At 33.1% G+C, this 15,318-nt stretch overlaps 2 protein-coding genes across 2 annotated transcripts; both read left to right on the forward strand.

Moving 5' to 3' along the window:
* The first annotated feature begins 2,159 nt into the window (after positions 1 to 2,159).
* On the forward strand, positions 2,160 to 7,731 carry LOC118042265 (probable methyltransferase PMT15). Its single transcript, XM_035049878.2, has 6 exons — positions 2,160 to 3,035; positions 5,129 to 5,339; positions 5,428 to 5,725; positions 6,295 to 6,687; positions 7,201 to 7,278; positions 7,388 to 7,731. The coding sequence occupies exons 1-6, from the start codon at positions 2,376 to 2,378 to the stop codon at positions 7,611 to 7,613; spliced, it is 1,866 nt and encodes a 621-aa protein (XP_034905769.1). The 5' UTR covers positions 2,160 to 2,375; the 3' UTR covers positions 7,614 to 7,731.
* Positions 7,732 to 11,091: 3,360 nt separating this feature from the next.
* Positions 11,092 to 15,318, forward strand: LOC118042248 (COP9 signalosome complex subunit 1). Its single transcript, XM_035049864.2, has 6 exons — positions 11,092 to 11,555; positions 12,066 to 12,386; positions 13,057 to 13,173; positions 13,279 to 13,364; positions 14,087 to 14,321; positions 14,803 to 15,318. The coding sequence occupies exons 1-6, from the start codon at positions 11,175 to 11,177 to the stop codon at positions 14,971 to 14,973; spliced, it is 1,311 nt and encodes a 436-aa protein (XP_034905755.1). The 5' UTR covers positions 11,092 to 11,174; the 3' UTR covers positions 14,974 to 15,318.

The following is a 15,318-nucleotide window of genomic DNA, read 5'->3' on the forward strand; positions in this document are numbered from 1 at the left end:
CAGCCTTAACTAGTGTGGAATCTAAATCCAGAAACTAGTCAATTGTTCCTTCTAGCATTCAGAGTCCAAAGACAGAGAGACAACCATAAGCAAGATATAGATCCAGAGTTTAGATGGCCCTAAATAAACATAATTCTCTCTTGCTGGTCTCTTATTGAATGAAATTAATTACTCAGAATGATTCATTAGCGGTAACTCAAACCAGGAAACTAAAATAAATCAGTAGATACCATGAACATACTAGTAAGTGAAGGGCCAGCAAAATAAAATTACTGAAATGAAATTGAGTTTACTAATCAAAGCATTTGAAAGGGCAAGACGTATAATCCATATAAAAGCCAAAAAGTTGAGATTTGATCACACAGAAGACATCATTGCTAAACCACCAAAAAAGGCTTTATGTTCTAAAGTTTTTCATTAAACAATATTTCCACTGCATCCCATTGGATCTAACAATCTAAAGAAGAACAGAAAATATATTTGTTTTTTATGAGAATTGTATCTCACCTTGACTCCTCAGTTGAAATGTGATTCCAATATCTTCTATAATCAACCCCAGTAATAGCTAACCCCTTTGAAGAAATTGAAAAAAAAAAAAAACCACCAATATTCTATATTCTTATCCAGTCATTAATTTCAAGGATCCGTGAAGATTAGTTAAGATACGCGCAAACAAGCTCAAATACTATATATAAAAATAATAAAAAAAAAAAAATCATATTAGGGTAGCTTTGTAATAAATCCCAATAATAGCTAACCCCTTTAAAAAATCAGAAAAAAAAAAACCCATCATTATTCTATATTTTATTGAAGCTACACATCTCTTGTAAAATTAAAAAGCCAAATCATATTAAGGTTGCTCAACAAGTTAGATTTTAAGTTTATTTTTTAATAATTACGAGTTCGAATCCTTTTAAAATAATTAAAGGTTTACATGATTATTAATTTTAAGACTTGTAAAATTAATCAAAATATACACAAGTTGAATCAAACACCCACATTACTAATAATAAAAATAATAAAAAACCATCTGATCCTATATATTCTAATATTAAAACATGTACAAGAATTCAAACACGACCTGAATATTGCATAATACATCTTTTACACGTACTATAGTTTCGTAATAATTGATTTTTTTTTGTATTAAAAGATTTCGGGTGTTACACACCCTATATGTTTCAAAAAAAAAAAATAGTTTAGGCGGATGATGCCTTGATGATATATTGGTTGAAAAAAATACCCAAGCACGTGATCCAGATATTATTTTAGGCCGTCCATCTTCTTCTTCTTTTTTTTTTTTTTATTATTCAATTATATAATAAAAATTCTATTTAAATAAAATTATTAAAATGATGTGTGAAAAATTATTCAATTATACCATCTTTTTCAAAGAAATTTTATGGTTCTTGGGAAGAACTAGTAACATTCTATTAGTTATTTTTTAAAATACACTTAAAAAAAAAATACAGATAGAATAAAGAAAACTAAATGAATATATTTTTATCATTTTTGATGCGTTAAAAATTTTATTTTATCTCTTTTAATTGTGTCTATTTCTTTTATTAAAATAAATAATAAAAAGTAACTAATAAATACACTAATTATTCACTAAACACCATAATTTTATTTTTTTCAAATTAGGTTAGATAGTTTTTGGTAATATTAAAAATTACTTTATTGATAATTAATTATTGTTTTATTTTTTTATATTTTCGCATAAAATTAATTTAATTACTTTTTTAAAAAAATTTCTAACAATAATGTTAAGTTCTTAACTATGTTTTTGGTTATATATATATATATATATATATATATATATATATATATATATATATTTGCGTAAACAAAAATGAATAATGAAAGGAAATTTTTGGTTTAAAATACATTTCCTAAAATCATTAGAGTTTTTATGAATAATTATTTTAATTTTACTAGTGAAATATCCTGAAAAGGACACGGCGGGTTTCATAAATGGACGAAAGGAAAATATGGCAAACAATCCGAACCTTAAAAAATAAAAACCAAACAAATTCTATTAATTATTACACGCTTTGCAGATGAGTTCCAGTAACAAGCAACCATTAAACTACTCACGGGGGGAGCGCGTACGCGCGTGATCTTCAATCTCCCTCCCCCATATATATACTCTTCTTCTTGGTCGTCCACAGACCTCCCCCTAATCCCACCTCTTGAAGCGTTTACTCGTCGTTACTCTTACGTTGAATCTTCCTCTATCCCTCTCTACAAAATACAACTCATATTAAAAATTGTATATATTCACAGAGATATATACACACACACACACACCCCTCTTTGATATCTTGCAATTGAGAGGCTGGTTTTGTTTTGTCTGGTTTCAGGTTCAAATAGTAATGGCAATATTATCTCCTTATCTCACATTCAAAGCCAAGAAATTCAATCTCTACAAAATCACAATAACCATAATCCTATGTACAGTCTTTTATCTGGTAGGTTTTTATAAAGACTCTCGTGGCACTATCTCTGCTAACGCAACATCATCATCCTCAAGCACAGCTTTCAGATGCGCCCCCACAAATCACAGCACCACAACGCTAGATTTTGCAGCACGCCACTTTGCTCAAGACCCAAAACCTCCGGTGGCGCGTGAGCATCACTTCCCGCCATGTGAGCCCAAGTTCAGTGAGTACACCCCATGTGAGGACGTTGAACGTTCGGTGAGATTTGATAGGGATAGACTTATATACAGAGAGAGACACTGCCCGGAGAGCCATGAGATCTTGAAGTGCCGTGTACCGCCTCCGTATGGTTATAAGGTGCCTTTTAGCTGGCCGGAGAGTAGAGGATTGGCATGGTATGCTAATGTGCCACATAAAGATTTGACGGTTGAGAAGAAGAATCAGAATTGGGTCCGCGTAGAAGGAGAGCGGCTCAGGTTCCCGGGTGGTGGAACCATGTTTCCTCGCGGTGCTGATGCTTATATTGATGCCATAGGGAAGCTGATAGATCTCAAAGATGGGTCGATAAGGACTGCCATCGATACTGGTTGCGGGGTAAGTAACCTCTTCACTCTATTTTACCCTTGTGTTCTTTACTGTTTCTTGAAGAGATCGATGAATCGGGCGGTTTTAGTGTTACTAAAACGTTGTTTCCATAGAGTTGAAGTTTCATCTTTATTATTTTTTGAAAAGGAATTAAAAATACGTTGTTTGCTGGTACTGAGCTGGCTGAGCATGTTTGCTTGATTTTCTTTATTTTTTTTTTCTAATCAAGTAGCATTTGAAGAATTCTAGGTTTCATGCAAACAAGGCGATCGTGAGTTTGCATATTAGATCACTAATCTGATGTTTCTCCTCTTTTATTATCATGCATAGTAGATTTTGGGAAATACTGTAGGGTTGTCCAATTTTCAGTTCTGGGCCTCATAATTGAATAATATGTATGAGGTTTAATCTTCATTAGTGCCCTTCAAAGAAAGAAAAGCCAGTAGTTTCCGGGAAGAAACTGCATTATAGTGGAAAATAAGTGTAAATATTTCTGAAAGTGAGATTTCATGTTAGGATTCATGAAAGTCTTACTTCGGAGCAATTTCCCGTGTTAAAATTAGGGGACAGTTTTCTGAAAATAATTAATATCACACTGGGTCAACTGTCCTTGAACAAGAAAATGTGATGGGTTCAACCCGTCGCCGGGCAGCCCTCCAAAAGGATGCCTTTTTCTTTTATATTATAAAGCCTAAATTAGACTTGATGTCTCTGTGGGTCAAGTCAAGGAGAGCTTGAGTGGACGAGATTAATTTTATTTTTTTCATCATTAAAACAAACGTAAAACACAGTTTAATGGCGCAAGGTTTCTTAACATGCACCTAGTTTTGGAGGAGATCGAGTCAACAAATAGATGACAAGTTTGTGTTTGTTTTCTTTTTTTTAAATCCTTCAATTTCAAGTAAAGTTGCTAGCAAGGGATAATAATTTGTTTGATCTCTGGGAATGCCTTTTACATATCTAAGTTACCCCAGAAAACAATCATTAATTAACAAGTCTTTGGAAACGTATTGTTGCATTCTTCAAAATGTTTTTTTTTTTTGTATTAAAATATTTATTTTATTTTTTAAATTATCATATATATTTTGTTGTGGATTTTTTTTTTCAATTTCATCTCTTAAAATTAATTTTAAACAAAAAAATTGAATTTTTATATTAATGTCAAACTCAGGCCTTTTTTTTTCATGAAAAGTGGTTATTTGCAAACTTTTTTAAATTTTTTTTATTTATTTTTTTAATTAATGAAAAATTATTTTTCTATCAAATTTGAAAAAATTAGAAATTGTTATTTGATTTATTTTGAAATTCAATGTTTAAGATTCAATTATTTTGATTTGATCTCTATTACATTTTAAGATATCTATTAGATTTGATCTCAATTATTTTTGATTATTATTTATTTATTTAAGATAATTTATGAAATTAGATTTATTTATTTTTTAATTTCATTCTCATTTAACTTTTTAATTTATAAGATTTGTTCATTGTTATTTTAATAAATTTTTAAAATAAATAAGTTAATTTAAATATAATTAAATACTAGAAAATATTTTTCAATTTATTTTTTATAGTACTATTTAACATCCAAAAATAATCACTTTCTGTAAATTCATTTCTCAAGAAAACCATCCAAAATAGACTGCTTTTGCCTCCATCTACAACTCAAATTTCAACCTCCCTACTTAATTTGATGACATCAGTTTTCTTTTTTTACACGCCATTTTGTAATTGAGTTTGACTCTTAAGAAAGACAGCATAGAAATAATTATTTCACCGAATCAACCTTCCGGCCATAATAGTAAACGAATAATTGCAGAGCCGTCCTCTCCCCCCTCCTTTATTTTTTATTAGCTGTGTCAGGATTTTTTAACAAATTAATCTGATCACTGTTTCACCAAAATTATTTTAATGTCAATTAGGCATATCTAATTAAAGGCGATCGATCGAAACTTGTTCGATACACGTTATCATGCAATTTTTTTCACTGCTTATTAGTATGTATTTATGGTGGCCGGCATGATTCCCTTGTTCAATCATTTGACATTATCAATTATTGGAAATGGGCCCTCTTCTCTTAATTCATTGACCTCACCGGGTTGCAGGTTGCAAGCTGGGGAGCTTACCTTCTCTCAAGGAATATTCTAACAGTGTCATTTGCACCGAGAGACACCCATGTGTCTCAGGTGCAATTTGCTCTTGAACGTGGAGTCCCTGCGTTGATCGGAATTATTGCCTCCATTAGGCTACCTTACCCTTCAAGATCCTTCGACATGGCTCATTGCTCTCGCTGCCTGGTTCCCTGGGGCAAATATGGTAGTGCAGATGCTACAATCAACTTGTGATTTACTTGGTAATGTGTTTTACATGATTTGATTTATTTCCTGAGAAATGTTCTGAGCAGACGGACAATACCTTATTGAGATTGATAGAATTCTACGTCCGGGTGGATACTGGATTCTGTCGGGGCCGCCGATTAACTGGGAAACTCACTGGAAGGGCTGGAACAGAACACGTGAACATCTTCGAGCAGAGCAATCTCAGATTGAGGGAGTAGCCAAGAGCCTGTGCTGGAGAAAACTGGTTCAAAGGAATGATATTGCTATCTGGCAAAAACCCACCAATCACGTCCACTGCAAAGTTAACAGGAAGGTGTTCAAACGCCCCCTCTTTTGCAAGTCACAAAATCCTGACATGGCGTGGTAAGTAGCTTTCAATTTGAGTTGACACTTGTTTGTCCTGGGTTCTTATGTCACCTGCCTCAGAAAACACTTGTTTGTCCTGGGTTCAGATGTCACGTGCCTTGCTTTTAATAATGAATCTACTTTTATTAAGTAAATTTAGGTTGTTGGTTGTTTTTTAAATTATTTTTTATTTAAAATTATATTAAATAATATTTTTTTAATTTTTTTAAATTTATTATATTAAAATAATTTTAAAATATCAAAATTAAAAAAATTATATAAAAAAAAACATTTTTCAATTGTAAAAGCGTATTTGACAGTGTGTAACAAGCCGTACCGAAATAGTAGCCGAAACTTAGTTGTGATACTCAACGGATTCATCCACCTAAACTCTTAATTTTAGGTGGCACTTTTCTTCCCTGCCCTCTCTTTTGGGCACTTTATGCTTTAATTTGGTTGCTGAAACAAGCAGTGAATAGGCGCTTTCAAAATAAAAAAAAAAAAATTTGCCCACTAATTTCCTATGATGCTCATTTGCTTTTGCACTGTTTGATTGGCTTTTTTGTTATTTTATTTTCGTTTTATAGGTACACCAAGATGGAGACTTGTTTGACACCGCTGCCTGAAGTGGCTGGCATTAGAGATATAGCTGGCGGGCAGCTAGCAAAATGGCCTGAGAGGTTGAACGCGATCCCTCCTAGGATTAGTAGTGGGAGTTTGGAGGGACTTACAGCAAATAGTTTCGTAGAAAATTCAGAGTTATGGAAGAAAAGAGTAGCATATTACAAGAAGATTGACTACCAGCTAGCGAAGACTGGGCGGTACCGTAACTTGCTCGATATGAACGCCCATTTAGGAGGCTTTGCAGCTGCTCTTGTTGATGATCCAGTTTGGGTTATGAATGTCGTCCCTGTCCAGGCAAAGATGAATACTTTGGGGGTCATTTTCCAGCGTGGCCTCATTGGAACTTATCAAAATTGGTATGCTTTTTAATCTCAATATTCCAATTAGGTACAGGTAGTTTGATTAAGGGACCGGTTAGCTATAATTTCACATGACATGATGTGTAAGAAAGTAAGAATGAAACACTTCACCAAGAGTTTTTTAAGGTACTTTCACTGATTAAAGGAACATGCATACATTGGAGTGTAGGAAAAGAAAATCGGGATCTTCATGCATAATTGCTGCTACTCTAAAGTAGGGCACCCTAGAAAAGCAGCAGGTAAACCACCCAGACCCACAACCGCTTTCTGGTGGTTGCTTTTGCAGACTGTAGTAAACTTCCAGATCAGTCTATTGCTGGCAAGACTCGTTTTTGTCAGCGCTAGTGACATCAAACATGCTAATGAATAATATTTATTAATGAAATCATTGTTCTCACATGATTTACTGTTCTTAGTCATACACGGTGTCCCTGTGCTCAAGCCAGCCAGGCTCATTCGATCAAGTTGAGGTTGTTACTACTACCTGCTTACTGATTTGTCTCTTTCCAGGTGCGAAGCCATGTCTACCTACCCAAGGACTTACGATTTTATCCACGTTGATTCTCTTTTCAGCCTCTATGAGAACAGGTGAGATTAATTTCTGTGTTGTTTATGTGTCTTTGACTGTGTGTACTGCCTTTGTACACGGTGAAGATATCGATCCTCTAAATTTATCCACCGGTGCTTGGCACTGCAGATGTGGCGTGGAAGATATTCTGCTGGAAATGGATAGGATCTTGAGGCCGGAAGGTAGTGTTATCATCAGAGACGACGTCGATATCTTGCTGAATGTCAAGGCTATCATGGATGCGATGCAATGGGATGGCAGAATTACGGACCATGAAAGTGGCCCTCACGAGAGGGAGAAGATTCTTTTTGCAACCAAAATGTATTGGACAGCACCACGTCCAGACCAAGACTAGGGAGGGGTTGCTGCTCAGAGATGGCATTTTTATTTTGTTTTTTTTGGAGTTTTTTAAATTTATAATCACAAACATTCTTGTATACACCCTTATGGCTTATAAATGACATTCTTGTATACATTCTTGTTTTTTAAATGGTTATCTGTAATGTTAGAAAAAAAAAAAAATGTAGTTTTAATGTTAAAAGTTATATAAGTGGTTAGTTGTATTCATCATAACAGAGAATTAACGTAATCACTATAGAGATAATTTTGGATATAAATAAATTCAAATTCCACCCGTCTTAAAAATCATATCTATGATCTTTTAGGCACTATTTAGGAATGAATTTCAACCTGTTTTTTTTTTATTAAATTTTAGTTTTTTTTTAAAAATTAATTTTTTTAATGTTTTTTTTATTGTTTTAATTTGTTGATATCAAAAATAAATTTTTTAAAAAAATATATATTATTTTGATGTTTTTTTAAGTAAAAATACTTTGAAAAAAACCTATTACCACACTTTCAATGAAATCAACTAGATGGGGGCATGTACTAATTTTTTTTTGTAAAATCTTTAGGTGTCTCCGGTGTGTTTTAAAGAAAGAAAAAAAAAACTCATGGTTATAGTTTTAACTATCCAATTAGTTAAGTAAAACCTAGTTAAATTATTTTTTTTAAGAAAAAAAAACAATGCTATTTTTACATATTTATAAAATAAGAAAAAAACTGTTTGACCTGAGTCAACTCACTTGACTCGTGACCTATGACTTATTTCAAGTTGATCCCTGAGTCGGGATTGAAAATTATGTGATTTATAACTTTTAAAACTCATGACACAGGTCATTAAAATAGAAGCACCGTACATGAAAAAACAAAAAAATTCAATCCTCAACAAAACAAATATCCAATGATAAAATTAAAAGAAAAAATCAATTACATGAAATGATTTTAAAAAAAATAGCAATTAAAAGAATAAGAATGAAAACAAAACAAAAAATAAATTAAAGGGAAAGAACATTTCTTTAATTGGAGGGTTAAATTGAAAACAAAAAAACAATAACAATAGGACAAAAAAAATAAGGATCAAATTATAACCTTGACCGGGTTGAATAAACAAGTTTTATTTTGATGAGACAATAAAAAATTGACAACCTGGAAAAAAAAACCCTCAAAAGGCATGTTATTGAATAAAAAAAAATAAAAAAAACTTGAACTCAAGAAAACTTGAAGGTTACATTATAAACATGTAACTTAAATAATAAGGGGCAAGCCAACTTAGGCAACTCTCAACACCTATGGCCTAGACAATAAGATAGGAATAATCCTTAAAACCTGACCCGGCCTGATTGTTTAACCCCTAGCTTGGATAATTTAGGGGTTAAACCAGGTTGAGCTCTACTAAAAATAAAGGGTGGATTGACCTGGTATAATACGAACAAAAAACAAAGTTGATCCATAACCTAATTAGCCTTAGAAAAAATTACTAAAAACCTTTTGACCTTATTTATTTATTTCAAAATTATGTCATTTTTATATATTTTTAAAATAAAAAAGAATGGATTGACTAGGATCAACCCACTTGATTTGTAACCTGAGAGTTGCCTCGGGCCGACCCTCAAATCAAGTTTGAAAGCTATGTTATAGACAACTTTTAAAACTTACGACATATGTCATCGCACTTGAAGCATCATACATGACAAAATCGAGTATTTCAATTCTTACACGAATCAAATATTGAATAATGAAACCAAGAAAAAAAAACAATTACATGAAAGGATTTGAAAAAAAAAGAAAGAGCAATTAAAATAACGAGTGTGAAAATCCAAATAAAAAATAAATTAAAGGGCAACAACAATTCTTTGATTGGAGGGTTAAATTGAAAACAAAAAAAATTAACAAGAGGATAAAAAAGTCAAAAGTATAGGGATCAAATTAAAAAAAAAAAAAACAAAACACAACAAATTTGAATTGAATGATGAAAGTGAAAACCATTAAAATCTCGACAAAAAAACCCAGGAAAAAAAATTAAAAATTAAAAGAAACGTCCAAATTGAAAAAACATTATATATATATAAAATAGAATTGAGGATAAATTGAAAATAAAGAAAAAATTCACAGAAAAAGGTAGGAAAAAAAAATTAGAAGTCAAAACAATAAGGATTAATACTAAAATATGCCAAATTAGAATAAAGGGACTAAATTGAAAAGAAAATTAATTAAAGGATAAAAAAATTAAAAGAATAATGATTGAAATAAAAAACAAAAGAAGGAACTCAATTTTTTAGGAAGGAGATAAAAAAAAAAATAAAGGTATGGTGTTTGCCACGCATCATAACTTTATTAATTAAAAAATAATATTTCAAGTGCACCGTCAATGTTTTTTAGATTTACCATAAAAACTATTTGAAAAGGGGTCTTGGCAAAGTTGACCTTTTAATTTTTTTTTCAAATTGAGGGTGATTAAATCATTTAATTATTTAAAAATAAAAAAAAAATTATATATATCATTTTACAATCATTAAATAATTAATGAGCTGTATAAAAAAATTAATATAACCTCCAATCCAAGCCTTATGATTTTTTTTTTGAAAGAGCAAAATAATCATCACATGTGTCTATATATATTCCAATGGGCCCTGTGTTAACCTTAGCTAATGGGTTTTAAGTTCATTGATCCTGTTATATAAAATAACAATTAGAGATATAGGTAGATGGTTATAGCCATAATTTTAAGATCTTGTGTGGTTTAAGATCTAGATTTCAAGTTTTGACTGAGTTAATTTTTTTGAAAAAATTAAAATGATATTATTTTAGTAAAAAAAAATCAACGGATTTATAGCCAGATCTTGCCGGGTCACACTAAGTTTTTTTTTCTTTTATTTTTTTTAACTTGACCTGATTCTAATTCCAGATCATCAGGTCTTAATTCGAACTATTAAATCAAATCGAATTTCAAAACTATGTTTCCGAGCAATTTAACTTCCGTTTTAGTTGTTTTTTCATAAAACAGGATCAATGAACTTAAGCCCACTAGCCAAGACAGGGTCATTTGGATGGGATGCGTGGTGCTTTGTATAATTTCTCAAGAAACAATTGAATTACCTGTGCAGCCTTTCTTGCTTTTTCAAGGTTCCTCAGAAAATTAATACTTTTTTTTTTTCTCGATCCTCGCGGCAAGGTTGTTTCTTTAAACAAATCTGATGCATAAACCATGTCAAATCAGCTCGCCTCAGCAATTATTAATATTTTCACAGTTTTTTTCTCTCTTTTTTTTGTTTGTTTCCTTACATAATTTTGGTTTCGACTTTTACCATGGAACTTCATTTCTTCTTTTCACAGTTTGCGAAATTGCATCCCTTTAATGATCAGTCAACTCGTGGATTATCTTCTTTTAAAAAAATAATTCAATATATATATATATACACGTTTAAGGACTAAAGAGAAACGACGCCGACTTTAGGTGACTTTAGTCTAGACAAGCGTCCATATAAAAGCCACCGCCCAGGAAGATAATCCAAGCAGTAGTCATTCACCAACCCAAAAAAACCCTAACCCACAAAATTCTTATTCAATCATTTCAATGGAACCGGACGACGAGATCTACGCCAACGGCGAAGCCGACAGCTCAAACAGCCGAAACAGACCAATCATAAGCAGCGAACAACTTGACATCGAAGCATATGCTGGACTGTACACAGGAAGAACGAAAATCACGCGGTTGCTGTTTATCGCGGACCAGTGTGGTCAGAATAACAATACGGCGATGCAGATGGAAGCGCTTCGAATGGCTTACGAAGAGATCAAGAAAGGAGAGAACACGCAATTGTTTAGAGATGTAGTGCATAAGATTGATGGGAGGTTGGGGGATGATTATGGAATGGATAGTGCTTGGTGTGAGATGGTGGATAGAAGAGCCGATCAGAGGAAAGAGAAGCTTGAGAATGAACTTAATGCTTACAGGGTAAAAAGCACTGATTTGTTTTTTCTTTTCAAAAAAATTATGAGCTTCTTTCAGTGATTATTATTCTTTTGGTGATTTTCGGAATTCATATTATGTCTACATTTACGCTGTAATGCAAGTATTAAACATTGGTTATGGTTTTTGTTGTGGGTTTGTTTTAGTGATGATTATTTTGTTAATTTAATGCCGGTTGCTTCTTTCATTTTTTTAAGATAGAGCGATGTTTGTTTTGTTGGCTTACTGTATTTGCTATAAATTGGTCTGTTTTTGCTGTTTGAGAAGATTATGTATTTGTATCTCTGCCACATTTTAATGGTGGACATGTATTTGCTATAAAAGGAGATTATGTAGTTGTATCTCTGCCACATTTTTATGATCATCCTTCTGATTATGACAGTTGAGGCTTGGTGTAGGATTAAGTAAATTTCTCCCCTTTTTTCACTTTTATGATGACTGTCTTTGCTGGTATGATTTACTTTTCTTTTCTTTTCTATTTATTGTGTTGTGCAGACAAATTTGATAAAAGAAAGCATAAGAATGGGATATAATGATTTTGGAGATTACTATTACGCTCATGGTTCCCTTGCGGAGGCCTTTAAAAGTTATGTTCGTACCCGTGATTATTGCACTACATCAAAGCACGTTATTCATATGTGTATGAGTGCAATTCTTGTAAGCATTGAGATGGGTCAATTTACTCATGTCACGAGCTATATCAACAAAGCAGAACAAACAGCGGATGCCCTTGACCCTAATACAGTCTCAAAACTACGTTGTGCTGCAGGATTGGCTAATTTGGATGCTAAAAAATACAAACTCGCTGCTCGAAAGGTTTGTGTTGTGTACTTCCAATGTATTCTGTTTAGTATCAATATGGTCTCTCCATTTTTTCTCCTTTCCTTTTAACTCGTGCATTATTGGTAATTCTGCATTTTTAGCATTATAATTAGATAGGATGCAGTTAAGATAAGTAAGAATTGGACTACACAGCTGATATTTGCTTTCTCTCTCTGTGTGTGTTAAAATTATCTGAATCACTTACTGGTTGTGTTCAAGTGCCTTTGGTTGCTTCATGTGAGTTGTACTTCCTGTGATCTTTCTGGCTGTAAAGAACTCACAGCGCCACATTTGCATCTTATAAGTATCTTTTGGAATTATCAAGTTTATGATTATGCTTTCAGCTATTTAAGAATCCTTTTTTCCTGTTTATTGATGGAATATTGTCATTTATTGCTGATAGAGATACTGTATCTTCCTTGCATTCTAAGTAGGCATTGGTCAACGTTTCATTTAACTGTTGAAAACTTGAAGTTGAAGGGTGCTTGTTATTTTACTGAAATTCAGCTGCTCAGCCATTTTGATGAATCAAGTCCCCTTTTTTTGCGCTCATTTTCAATATTGTTTAACTTGGATGGGCTATGTTCTGGGCATTTAGAGGTAACTCGCATCTTTATTGTAATTGTGATCGTACTTTGTGCATGTTATCTTTCTATGGGTGCAGTTCCTGGAAGTGGGTCCTGAATTGGGAAATTCATACAATGAAGTTATTGCTCCTCAAGATGTTGCAACATATGGAGGACTTTGTGCACTTGCAAGTTTTGACCGGATGGAGCTGAAGGTGTATCTTCTTCTCCTTCTTCTCAACTTCTCCCTGTTAACTTGTTTTTCTCTGGCCGTTAATGTACTTCAGAGATAGTTTCTAATCAATGCTTTTGTTTGGCAGAACAAAGTCATAGACAGTATCAACTTTCGTAATTTCTTGGAGTTGGTACCTGAAGTGAGAGAGCTTATTCATGATTTCTACTCAAGGTAATTCATTATGATGGTACACGATTTGATTTGCATTTTTAATTCTTTGACTTCATGATGATATATTCTTGCAAGATGGAAATGAGCCATTCTGCTCTATATTGTAAAATTCAAGAAATCATGTGTTGGTAGGATCTTTTCTTTTTCTTGAATCAAAGTCCTGGATTTTGATTTTGAGTAAATGAGTTGTTTAACACTGGGAAGATTTTCAATACTTGCTCATTTTTTCCAAGAGTTTGTCTCAATTAATAGATCTATAATCTCTGGGATCAACCTTTCCAAGTTCCAAAAGAAATCTTTTTGGGTTAAGCTTTCTGTTTTCCTGTAGTCTTTTTTCTGCTTAAAGCAGGAAAAAGCTGGAAAAGAAGGAAAACACGGTTCCTTCTCATTTCAGCAGCCTTGTGTCAGATTATTGAATTGTACAAGGCTGCTTGGAGAGTTTGCATTATAATGTCAACATTTTGATATTTAACACCAATTGGGAGCCTGAGACATCAGTTGCCTTCTTATTTTAGTGTCTTTTTCCATCAGCTGAGCTTACATTCATATTTTTAAATTTATCACTGTTCAACTCTAATTGATATCCTGGAGTTTAGTTGAGTGCTCTATTTTCTTTTTCATTGCCTTTTCTCATATGCTTCCCAGCAGTTATATCTTTGTTGCTGGGCTTGAGGCGTGTTACATAAACAAAATTTTCTCCTTTACTCTGCTTTCTGTTGCAGCCATTATGCTTCATGTCTGGATTACCTGGGAAATCTTAAAGCAAACTTGATGCTTGACATCCATTTGCATGACCATGTCCAGACACTGTATGATCAAATTCGCAACAAAGCTCTCATTCAGTATACACACCCATTCCTGTCTGTTGATCTGCACATGATGGCTAATGCTTTCAAAACAACTGTTGCGAGCTTAGAGAAAGAACTTGAAGCTTTGATTAATGACAATCAAATACAGGTTTGCCTTGAAATTTGCATTGCTATTTCCCCCCTCTATTGTCCAGCTTAAGGGCGTGTTTGGCATTGCAGCTAAAACATTGGTTGCCCAAAATTTGAATATTTTTTTGCTTAAAATTATTTTAATGTTTTTGAATCATTTTGATGCGCTAATGATGTCAAAAATGATTTAAAAAAAATGTTATTTTGATGCTTTTATGAGCGAAAATCACTTTGAAACGCAACATTTATCACACTCCTAAACAAGCACTAAAAAGCCTGAACCTTCTCTTTTTTTCCACAAAAAAGAAGGAAATTTCTAGGCGTAGGAAATGTCCCGAGACTGGAATTCCTTGACCTTCATGATGGGGGTTTTGACCTGATCACTTTTCAGTATTATTGGGCATATCCAGTGATTGTTTTCTGGTCTCACTGCCAAACCTTTCATACCATTGCGCATTTTATTTCAGTATCTTACTGATAAGAACATCATGCCTCTGCAGGCACGAATTGACTCACACAACAAAATTCTATATGCACGGCATGCAGATCAAAGGAATGCCACTTTCCAGCGGGTACTGCAGACAGGCAGTGAGTTTGATAGGGATGTTCGGGCTATGTTGCTGAGGGCAAATCTTATCAAACTTGAATACAAGGCATCAAGGAAACCTTAAATGAATTTCCAGTCAACTAGGATAATGAGAGATGTGGCCAACATTGTCTCTATTTGTTTCTGGGAAGTCCCTAACTTGGGTCTCCTACTGCGGTGAATTGGGTTTTTAAATCTTCAAACAAAATTGATTTCCATGGAGGAGCATTTTGGAGGAGTGCAAGATTCTAACTCACCTTGCCAATTTCCGGCTGATGTTTTTTGTATATACTTGGATTTATTCAAGAAGTCGCGATTACTAATTTTTTGTCGCACTCCTTTTTTAGCCTTTTGGCCGTTGTTTCGTGTTTTACACTCACACGACTACGTATGGAAATATGAATTGAATGTGGGGAATCAAATTCGAGTG

Source organism: Populus alba, chromosome 2, assembly GCF_005239225.2.
Source record: "Populus alba chromosome 2, ASM523922v2, whole genome shotgun sequence".
NCBI lineage: Eukaryota > Viridiplantae > Streptophyta > Magnoliopsida > Malpighiales > Salicaceae > Populus > Populus alba.